The sequence below is a fragment of the Trachymyrmex cornetzi genome, unplaced genomic scaffold (genome assembly GCF_001594075.2).
Source record: "Trachymyrmex cornetzi isolate Tcor2-1 unplaced genomic scaffold, Tcor1.1 scaffold388, whole genome shotgun sequence".
Lineage (NCBI taxonomy): Eukaryota > Metazoa > Arthropoda > Insecta > Hymenoptera > Formicidae > Trachymyrmex > Trachymyrmex cornetzi.
The window spans coordinates 545,680-558,224 of record NW_017298619.1 but is presented as its reverse complement, the minus strand read 5'-3'; the positions used below and the strand labels follow the sequence as shown (position 1 = coordinate 558,224).

General features: G+C 27.4%; 1 protein-coding gene across 1 annotated transcript in view; it reads left to right on the top strand.

Moving 5' to 3' along the window:
• The window catches only part of dsb (scavenger receptor class B member debris buster), a 54,490-nt gene that overhangs the window by 39,275 nt on the left and 2,670 nt on the right, over window positions 1-12,545 (top strand). The window contains exons 2-5 of the mRNA XM_018511814.1: window positions 8,763-8,854; window positions 10,398-10,558; window positions 10,940-11,078; window positions 11,571-11,774. Of these exons, the coding sequence (XP_018367316.1) occupies window positions 8,763-8,854; window positions 10,398-10,558; window positions 10,940-11,078; window positions 11,571-11,774 (596 nt within the window). The remainder of the gene's footprint in view (window positions 1-8,762; window positions 8,855-10,397; window positions 10,559-10,939; window positions 11,079-11,570; window positions 11,775-12,545) is intronic.

Here is a 12,545-nt window from a genome sequence, read left to right as displayed (position 1 = left end):
CATGGTCTGTTTTACGGACAGGTGTGTCGGTTTATGCTGCACCCCAATTTTAAATTAAAAATCGTATTATGAAAAGACTAAGAGAAAAAGTAATATAAATAAAACTTATTTCGGAAACTACAAGTATTTAAAATGACGTGATATTATCAATAATATAGTCACTATTTTTTAAACCTCACAATTTGCAAAAAAAAATCGTAAGAATTTTATTTTCGCATTTGTAGAATTCGTTTTTAGCTGATTTGATATAGAAACAAGCTAGAAATCTACGAATTATAAGTTTGTATTTCTTTAATTAGCTAAACAGATCATGATTTTATTAGTATTAATAAAGTGCAATAGTTAGTTTCCGAAAAATAAGGGGGTGTCACTTTAGGAGACCTATGTCAGCATCGGCGACTTTCCTCTAATATTAATATTTCCATACGTGACTTTTTCTTTTTGACATTTTTGTAATGTTTGTATATTCAAGTTTCGTGAAAAACTGCTCTTTTGTTTCTAAGGCATACTATATTTGTTTACTTTCCGAACCGTTCGAATTTCAGACATAACGAATTGACATTTCACACTGATCACTGCTTAAGTTCGAACTGTTCGAATTGTCCGAAATATTCGAATTAGATGCTCATTTTTTCAACTTCGAACTATTCGAATAGATCGAACATTCAACATGTTCGAATCTTTTGTCTGAACCCTACTTTAAACATAGTAAATAGTACTTAATAAATTAAGTATTTGATAGGTGCGGCGTATATACAGGAATTACCCTAGTTATTGAACACTAAGTATAAGAATATTCAAGCCTATGACGGTCAAAGCTAAATCTTTTTTGCCTAAACAATTCCTAGTAAATTATCTATATCTTATATATGTATGTGCATATATATCATATTTTTGTAGTTATTCAAACTGCGCGCCGAAATTTTTCCGGACTCTATCTAACGTAATTAAACTACTGCAATAATATCACAAGTTAAATTAAATTGACAATGTGCTGAAAAAAACCTTAAATAAATTTATTGCGAAAAATATTACCTATAGTTATTGATTCAGTAAAATAAGATACATATCGAAACGCCGACTTCAGAAAAAAATGAACTGTCCTAGTTTTTATTATACGATATATTACCCATATAGCATAAATCTCCAAAAGGCGTTTTGGAGCACATCCTAAGAACGTCTCAACATCCTAAAAATGTTCACAGGAAGATCTTTGGGATAAAGTGTGCTGTACGGGTAAAAAAGTGTAATTTATCTCAAGAAATGTTGAGATTTTACTAACAATATGCATTTTGCAATATTATGATAACAATATTAAAAACTGATAATATTAAAAACATTTAATTAATAATTATCTATTTAATTATTATGCACTTTATTAATAATACGTTTCATTATAATTTAATAATTATTTAATTATTATACAATTTCTGAGAAACCTCCTAAGATAAGAACAACAAACTTCTTTGAAAATTATATGTAGGGGAGACTGGGGACAAAAATAACAGGATATAATAGTAACATCGTTAATATTTCTCAAACTATAATAGATATGTGTATGCGGTAAAATTTTGTAGACAAATCGGCATTGAATCGTTCGTTACATGCTGGTTCTCGCGAAACGAGTGCATGAGCAGAAATTACTTTTTTCATGCATCAAGTAAGTTTTATTGCGTGCACAAAATCAAGATATTTTTTTTTCTTTATAACGACAGTATAATGCATTATCTTAATATGTTTTAATGATTATTTGCATTGATGATTTGCACATTTGAGTTGATTTTTATCTAGGTTTTATTAAAAAAATTTACTATAAATCATAAAATAGCATTAGGAGACAATATAATAACATCGATGCCTGATGTCAGTTATAACGTTAGAATTGTCTCTGAACTTACTTGATTTTATTTTAGTATTATTTTGTACAATGTTATTTGTACTTTTCTTCATAGAATGCCGTTGACAAAATAACGCAAAACAGATTAAGAGAAAAATTATACAAAAGAAGTGTTTTTATACAAACAGACGTTTAAAGAGGTTATAAAGGACTAGTTATCCATTCGTATAGCTACAAGAAAGAGTATGACTTATGTAATTGTGTTATGTATCTTTAACAAATGTGGTACAATTATCCCCCTCTACTGTTACAATAATCCCAGGGGTTGGGACGGTTGTAACAAAATTCCTTATAGTCTTTAAACAAACATAACTTTTTCCTAATTGCATAAAAAAATTAAACCAAAGAAAATTCTATAACTCAATAAGTTCTACATCTAAAGATACATATATTTAAATGTAAATATCATAAAAAAAATATATAGAAATATTATATTTTAACTGTTATAACACTTCAAAGTCAAAATGTTACTTTTGTCCCCAGTCTCCCCTATAATCTAAGGTTGAAACTTATTTCATACAGGTAACGCGTTACTCTTATTGTTATTTTTTGTAAAAAGTAATTTTGTTACTGTTACTAATTTTAAAAAGTAATACATTATTGTTACTGTTACTTAGAAAGTAACGATTCGTTACTTTTTTTATTACTTTTTTGTAATGTTAAAGTAAGATATTAGATTTAAAAATTACATTATTTGGTAATCAATATTAGTTATGAAAATCAATATTAAAACTTAAAATTCTAAGTTAATCTTACAGCAAGCTTTTCTTTACATTAAATCTAGGTAAAAGTTTACTTTTACACAGCCTGCCCCATCCGACTGACTTTGATGTTTGATCTTCAAGCAGGTTAAGGTCATCAACCTTTTGTTCATTGTTCATTAAAAAGTTATTAACCAAATTTTTATAAGTAAAATGTAATTTTTAAATACGGTATATCCCAAATGACTTCTGACTAACCTTGATATTGACCTTGATCTTCAAGGAGGTCAAGATCATCGACTTTTTACGGCGCTCCTTGCTTATTAAAAAGTTATTAACAAAACAGTTTTTATCAACTATATACTTATTATTGAATACAAGGAGTACATATACTTCAGCTTCTTTTTTTTAAACTACTTATTTTTAGTACCTATAGCTTTTCAGAAATCTTCCGATACCATTCCGATTCTTCAGATACCATTCCGATTACAAATACACGTGACCCTTAAAAAGACCGATTTTAGTCCTAAATACGAATATAGTACATGTATATTTGTTTTATGTATTAAATTTTCGTCGTCATCAATGTGACAGATACCTGAATAGTCTCCAACTTTAATGATTAATATTTCACGGGGCTGAGCGACGCTGTTTTCTTGCCAAACTTTTATTTTTACGCGAAAATGCATCGATTGAGTATATTTTTATCAAAATATATGTACCTTGTATTCAATAATTAAATACAATTGATAAAAATTGTTTTGTTAATAACTTTTTAATGAACAACGAGAAAGATCAATGACCTTGATTTCTTTGAAGGTCAAGGTCAACATCAAGGTCCGTCGGAAGATTTGGGGGTGTATGTATGTAAACTTTTACCTAAACTTATATTTAATAACAAAAAACTCCAAAACCAGAGCGAATGAGAGACAGCGTGGTAATTAATACGCAATCTTAATTCTTCAATCCAAAAATAGAATCTTTATTCCAAAAATAGTTTGTTTCAGTTCACTTTGGAACCATCTTCAGCAAACAAATTTAAAATATCAATCCCTTCATGTCAAAGAAAAATCACCATCAGATTAGCAGATTTGATGTTCTAATATCTATTCGAAACATTAAATTATCTTATAAATATTTCTATTGAACAAGTTTCAAATTAACAATAAAACTGGTAACTCACCCCAAGACATATATTTAATAATTCTTTAATTCTTTACATTTAATTTATTTGTTAATATATTTACATCTTTAGAAAATTAAATTGCAATTTATAAACGTAGATTTTAATAAAAATGTTTATTAGATATTATTTTTAAACATTAATATTGTTATTAAGAGTGCATTCCAATATTCATTGCCAATACTGAAAATTTATAGTTTACTTTCTTATATTATTTATAGAGAGTTTACGTTATATGTGTATAGCGTAAAGGAAGATAATATAGGATGCGATCCGTTGCACGCATAACGTGCATGAAGTATCATTTTATCCTTGTTTGCAGAGTGTTGAACAAGGATAAAATGATCATGCGTATTATGCGTGCAGCCACAGAATAGCCTACTAATATGGAGAATAGGGAGGGTTTTTTTAAATAATGCATTGCAATTTGGCGACAATCGGTAGACATTGTAGTAATATTGTTAATATAAATATCTATTTATTTTTGTTGTGTCTAAAGATTTGAGAATTTTATTAAAAAGGTGAGAACTTTTATTAAAAAAGTTTCCTCAAACTGAAGGTAAGCGTTTTAATGCTGTTAGATTATATTACACGTACGTTTTTAATAATGTTGTATGCACAATATTATGTTGATTAATTGTAATTTCTAACTTATTTGTTGTCACGGAAAGACTTGATTTCTTATATGAAAACATATAGAATAGTTGAGAATTGGTTTTAGTTGTAAATAATAAATATTTATTGTAGAGATGCTAATATTTATTTTACATAACACACACACACACACACACACAATTTAATGATTCAAGATTTAATTTTATTCTTAATTATTCTTCCTCTCTTCATGTCTAATGATATTATTTTATTCTTTACATGCTGTCCCTTTTAAGAAAAAATGTTTTTAATATACTGAATAGTTAATATTGAAACACTTTTTCCTAAAATATTATACAATAAAAACATTAAAAACATTAAATATGAACTATATTTTGATCAGTTTATATAAATTAAATATGAACTATATTTAATTTACATAAATAAACAAATTTTCACTTTATTTAATATGCTACTCATTACTATTTCTCAAATTTTATTCTATATCACATCCCATTTTTTTAGAACCCCAATTTTCACACTTTTCACTTTTTTGTTAGTACTGACATTGGGCTTAAATTTTGGCGACTTTTATTTATTGGATGTGTAGTTAAAACACTAAACACAATGCAAGGCAACAGTGACAAGAACAGCGATAGTAATAGTATAAAAATAAGCGATTATAATAATTGTCTTCTCCCATTGTAAAAGTAACGTGTTTCCAACTTTGGTATATTCTTACATACATAAATAAATACATAAAAACAAATTCTAAAAATGTTACATTACATTACATTTTTATAAATATGTTATAAATACATTTTATAAAAGACAATACAGAGATATATAGGGCACATAAGAGTCAACGTAATTAAGTATAAATGTAAGAACTATAATATGATATATTAAATATATAAAAAAAATTCTATAAATAACACATTGTAAAACACATTACATTACATTACATGTTTCGGTTCTTGGATTGAGCCATCCTCAGATAATACAAAATTCACAACCTTAAAATTAATTTCCATTGTCATAGAAAACATCTCTCAGAATTATGCTTACAAGATGGAGGGCTTGCAAATATATTAATGAAGCTCAATATAAACGTTTATATTGCAGTAATAGGTTGCTTCCGAGCGCCTATGCAATGCCGAAAGTTCACAAATCGAATTGTCCTTTCAGGATCATAGTGTCTTCAGTAGATAGTCCGTTATATTTCTTAGCCTTATTTTTACACAACATCATGTTTGAAACTATTCCTAAAGCTGACGATTATATAAAAAATAGTTTTCAGCTTGTTAAAGATCTAAAAGGGATGAGAATTGACAATAATTACAAATTAATCTCATTGGATGTAGTTTCTCTCTTTACTAACATTCCATTAGACATCGATTGTGTGAATGATAATTGGATTTTCATCTAAAAAAATGTGACTTACCCAAGACAGAGTTCCTGATGGCAGTTCGGTTTATTCTAGATTCAACCTATTTTACATTTAACAATACCGTCTATAAATAGAATTTTGGCACGCCCATGGGTTCTCTGTTCTCAACCATCATTGTAGACTTAGTAATGCAAAAGTTAGAGAGAATGTCTTTTTTATCTCACAATAATCAGTTTTTTTTTTATTATCGTTATGTTGACGATCTATCTAGTTGCTGCTGTTTCTTCCTCTAAAATCAATTCATTTTTCGAAAGTTTTAATTCGTTTCACTCACGTCTACAATTCACGTTAGAAGTAGGAAGTAGTTAGTATTAACTAAATTTCCTTGATATGTTATGGTCATGGTCAAAGAAAACATTTAACCTTCGATTGGTATCAAAACTCGACTTTTTCGGGGAGGTTTTTAAATTATTTTTCAAATCATCCTATCTCCCAAAAGAAGGATATAATTTTTGGTTTGGTAAACAGAGTTTTATTGTTATCTGATTCTGAATTCTGTCAAAAGAATCTTACATTGATTATTAATATACTAACAGAGAACGATTATCCCCTCAAATTCATTTTTGACACAATCAGTGTTAGAGTCAGAAGCATTCAGCGTGGAGGAGCGGTAAGTACGTGATTACACGAACAATAATGATGAAACAAGGGATGTTACATCATGATTTACTGTGCCCTTTGTACCATCGATAACAGAGAAATTAAAAAAATTTAATAGAGAGGATATTAAAGTTTCATATTATATAGTTCTAATAAATTAAGTAAGTTCATTAAGGTACAACAGGATTCTCGTTTAAATTGGTCAAAGAACAATGTAGTATACAAGATCATGTGCAAGGATTGTGATGTATCATATGTCGGATAAATAGGTAGACAACTTACAACCAGAATTACAGAATATCGTAATCATATTCGTTGGAATACATCTACCCGTTTTGTAATCACCGAACATAGACTGCAGTAGACACATAATTTTGATCGGAATAACATACAGATACTAGATGAAGAGCCATGTTATAATAAACGCTTAATTTCTGAAATGTTAAATATTAAAAAGCAAAAAAAAAATATTTAATCTCTTAATCTCCAAACAGTCACGGAGGGCCTTCGCAAAGCGTATCGATTATAAACAAAATTTTATATTGTTCTTATCTACTTATTTTGTCAATATATTATATTAATTCTCTCTCTCTCTCTCTCTCTCTCTCTCTCTCTCTCTCTCTCTCTCTCTCAGATAGTGACAGTCAGCTTTACCGTTAACATATCTTTCAAAAAATTCTTTCTGGAAGATTCGATCTGTACCGATTATCAAGTTTTAATATAGTGATTGTGTATTACATTGTATTATTATTATCTGACTGATATACTACCTCTTATATTTACACGATTTTATGATGAAATTGACGAAGTATTTCATTTTTAAGAAATGATAACTGCGATCACGTTGGTGAGTATTTTATTGAGATGATGTTTTTCCTTGGTTTTTACAGAATTTAAAAGTAGATAACATTTTAAAAGATTTTTATTTCAAATTTAAAATTTATTTTTTTATTTTCATTTATTGGTTAACAAATATGGTTTTTTAATTAGAATATCATGAAATTCCGAACAATCGATTAGCAAATCGCTTGCAAGTAATTCATGGTCTCCGTGAAACATTCTGAATCATCCGTGAATCATCAATATCGCTATATAAATTGGAAAACTTTCATCACAATTTTTCTATGACGATGGAAATGAATTTTAAAGTTGTGAATTTTGTATTATCTGAGGATGGCTCAATCCAAGAGCCGAAACATGTAAGGTAATGTAATGTGTTTTACAATATGTTATTCATAGAATTTTTTTTATACATTTAGTATATTATATTATAGTTCCTACATTTATACTTAATTACATTGATTCTTATATATACCCTATACATCTTTGTATTGTCTTTTAAAAAACTAAGAGTCCTATATTATTTGTTATTTGATTTACATTTTATAAATATGTTTCTATAAATATATTTCTATAAATATGTTGTAATAAAGTGTAAATATAATTCAAACTGAATTAGATAACAATAATACCACTTCTCAAATTAATATATAGATATACTGATATATAAAATGTACAAATTGTATATATACAATATATATATATATATATATATATATACACGTATGTACATAAATCTACTTACTTTATGCGATAGTTAAATATAATATGGATTAAAACAAAAAGTATATTGATGTTAAAATCTTTTGATTCTAATCTCAAACTGTTGCCAAATAATGTGTTTCATAATATATTCGCTAAGAGTTATACGCGCTATTCTACGAACTAAACTTTTCGATTTTGTTCTGTTTCTATTAATAGTTTCTATTAATATGTAAGTTTCTATTAATATGTAAGTTTCTATTAATATGTAAGTTTCTATTAATATGAAGTTTTTTATACATTCATTAATACAAAATTAGATTGCTCAAATTACAAAAGTAATTTTTTAATCTTATATTTTGTCTTAAATAAACAATATGTTAAAATGACAATTTTTGTTAATAAAAGATTTGTCATATTTACAGCATAAAGAATAAATGAGAATGTATTAAATAAAAATTACGTATTGTAATTACGTATGGTTTTTATTTAAATGTTTTAAATAATTTTTTAGTCTAATAATTTTTTGAGATTCTAACAATATAATATTCTTTGGATATTATCAAAAGTTTCAGGATATACGCATAAGTTTTATTCGCATACAATGTTGGCAATATAATGTCGGTACTAATTTTCAATGTAGGTCAATGCTTGTTCTATGAGAAATACTGGGTACCCATAGTGTCGACATACATAAAAAAAATCGTTTGCGCAAACATGCATTGAGCATGCATATATTTAACGTCGTGCGTTTTGACACCTGCACCGTTAACGCTACTATCACTTTTTTTGCAGGCAGGATAGCAGCAATCTGTCTAGGTCTTCTTGCACTTGTGATCGGTATAGTGCTTAGTAGCATACCGTGGGTCGATTACATCATCTTGAAAGTAAGTATGAAACTTTTAGTTAGTACATATATATATATATATATATATATACATATATTCGTGAACGATATCTTCGGATTCAATATTTGATAAATATGTAATATAGTCGTTACAATGTTTTGAAAAATTGTGTATTTAGCTTTTTATCGGTATTAAGAAAATTTTGAAAAGTGTACACTATATATGAATATAAAGTATTCCCTTATTTATGTTTTTAGAATATCTTTTACAAATCGCAATGAGTATATTTATCATCTTAAAAAAGAAAAGAAGAAAAAGAAAAGCTGTAAATTAATTTAATGATGAAACATAATTTTGTTGGGGATTGTTTATTAATTTATTAATTTAAAATCGTGTTCAATCATAAAGTTGTTTGATGTATTTTGTCTAATTTCTTGTTTTACTTTTAAAATCAACTATATGAAATTATATATAGTTTTATAAATAAAGAAAACATATTTAAACAAAATAATTTCTCGCGCAATGAATATTTAATCTTTTTTTACGGCAACCATTTATGAGGTGTATTTGTATTCACAGTAAATACCTTCGGGAATGTCTTTCATTGTCCAAAGTCGTATTACGCACGCACATTATGTCGTTTGCAGATAATTTATGTCTGCAGGTGCAAATGATTATTAGCACAACAATTATGAATCAAATATATTACTACAATTTGTTCGTATGAATATTGCTATTTGCACAACTTGAATTCAATTTAGAGATTATTATATAAGTAATTTTTATTATGTATTTTTATTATTTACTTTAAAATTAACAATTATTATTACTATAATAATTAAGTAATTACGTATACTTCACACTAATTTATTATTATTATTAAGTAATTATATATACAAATAAATAATTTAACTATTAGCACTTATAATAGTTTATAATATCTGTTAAATATAGTCTGCATGATTTTTTCTAACATTATCTCATAAGCTCCAACGTTTGGATTATCTGTGAGATTAGATTAATCTCCGGAAAAGTGATTAGATTAATGTCTAGTTACATATCCATGTCTAGTTACTTAATTACTGCAACATAAATAAAGATTTATTTCCGTTTTTAAACTTTCTCTTTTCGCACATTTGTTTGTTATTGAGGATAACCAAAATAAAAATTTATTTACAAAAAGAATATTGAAAGTGATTTCTCATGTCAATGATAAATAAAACAGGGCGAGCCTCTCAATATTACACCTTGTTTTTATTCTTTTGTTTTTAATTTCTCCGGAAATTATATGAATTGCATCGTGAGATAGACATTTGAAATGCAAGAATCTATTCGTATAAGAATTCCAGACACTCCACGAAATGATCAATATGCAATAAATCGATCGCTAATAGTCCAATTTTCTAAGATTATAAAAACTTTGATCACTTTTTTTGAGTTGATTAATGACTATTTTGCATAAAAATATCATGATAAATCACTCTAAATGCAACGCCAACGTGCACGTGTACAAATTGCAGTTTTAATGTGAGAGAAATCATATACGCTGTAATAATCACAGCAATTCACTATTGCTTTACAGCAATTACGACTCTGGAATGGCTCGATCTCGTTTCAATATTGGCAGAAGCCGGGTGTAATTCGATTGACCAAAGTCTATATATTTAACGTAACCAACACGGAAGGTTTTCTGCAGTATAATGAGAAGCCGAAACTCCAGGAAATAGGCCCGTTCGTTTATCGGTAAGACCTTTTGTTTGTTTAACGTTAAGGCAATCGATGAATACAGATCTAAAATTTGCATTGAAATCTATTTTTCTTTGAATAGTTATTTTATCATTTTTTTTTATTTTAAATTTTTTAAATCTTACATTTATATTCCAAAGTATATATATAATGTAAGTGTGCAAATTATCTGCATAATTCAGATTATGTATTTATCTAAATGTAACTTTAGGCGAGTTTTTTAATTCATCGATTGATCAATCGCACTATGCGCAAATGCAACTTTGTCCTATAAAAGTTGCATTTGCACATAAGGCGATTGATTAATCGATGAATTAAAAACTCGTCTTTTATTAGACAACAATAATTAATGAGAAAATTGAATACATACTTTTGCAGAGAGGATATGGAAAAAGTTAACATTGTGTTTCATAATAATGGAACCGTTAGTTATCAGCATAAAAAAATTTTAAATTTTGTGCCTGAGTTGTCTAAAGATGGAGATATTAAAGTGATAGTGCCAAATATACCTTTGCTGGTGAGTTAACGTAGAAATTGAATTGTAAATGTATTTCTACCCACACGGAAAGAATTTTTTCTTAGAATTTACCTTGAAAATACGATAGTCCTGAGGCAGTATTGTATTTCGAAGAATTTTATGTAAATTTCTCTTATTCATTAATAAAACTACAATAAAACTTATAAATTTTATTAATTTTACTGAAGGGCAAGATAAAAATCTTTAAAATATCGTATCACAACTATCATATTTTCAGAGATAAATTTTAAGAGCTAATTCTGTATTAATATACTTAATAAAGATATTGGCTGGAGTATTATTCATCAAGGATTTCCAATGAGCAAAATGTCTAAAATTGAACATATTCCAAGAATTTTTTAATAAAAATCTTCAAGATATTCCGTAAAGAATTCTGAAAGATATTTTAAAGTTGTTTTATATGCGTCGATTTTAGACATTCTGCTTATTGGGTTCGAAGATATATAAGTAAACAAGTACTTTTTTTTGTAGACACTTTCAACACAAAGCAAGAGTCTCCCTCGTTTAATTACAATGGGATTGTCAATTTTCTTGAGTGGATTGCATATGAAACCCTTTATTCCTATAACTGCGCAGGAATTAGTCTTCGGATATGACGATCCGTTAGTTAGCCTTGGTCACAAATTTCTTCCCAAAACAAGACGGCCCATGAGTAGAATGGGACTTCTTCTTGGAGTGAGTATTACATAATAATCATTATATATATATATATATATACATTTTCGCTTTCTATATTTTTCTTATATGCAAAATAACTGCATCTTGATATATATTGTATGTACCAAACAGTGACGGATTAACGCATAGGCAAACAAGGTACTTGCCTAGAGTGGCAAATTTGAGGGGGCGACAAAGGAGAATGTTAAAAAAGACCAATTTTTGCCCATAAAGATGTAAGTAAAAGGAATAGCGGTTTTTATAGATTTGGTCTTCCTGAATACGATAATGTTAATAAAAAATTCGGAATCGGTAGAGAATACCTTGAAAATTGAGCATAAACATGATATATTTGAACAAATTTCAATCTTATTACTTACTTTTCAAGGTGTTCCCCAAAGCCACGAACTTTTTAATAATTTTATCATATTCAAGAGATCAAAATCTATGAAAAACACTATTTCTTTTACTTAAATCTTTTTGGGCAAAAATCTGCCCTTTTTTGGAGGATATTAAAAAAGGTTCGATTTTTACTTATACCTAAAATCGGCCTCTTTTTAAAGACAGAAAATATTTACACAGTTGAGATAAATTTTTAATTTGTTAATCTAACGTTTTTGCAGGGGTTACACCGAGTATATTTTATCAGAAACGATATTTTAAATATACAGTTAAAAAAATGTATATTATATTTATATTATTTATTTAGGATTATTAAATGTTTTTACCAACTAATGTGGGGGTATAAAATCTTTTTTTAAATCCATTTTTCCTTTTATCAAATTCATA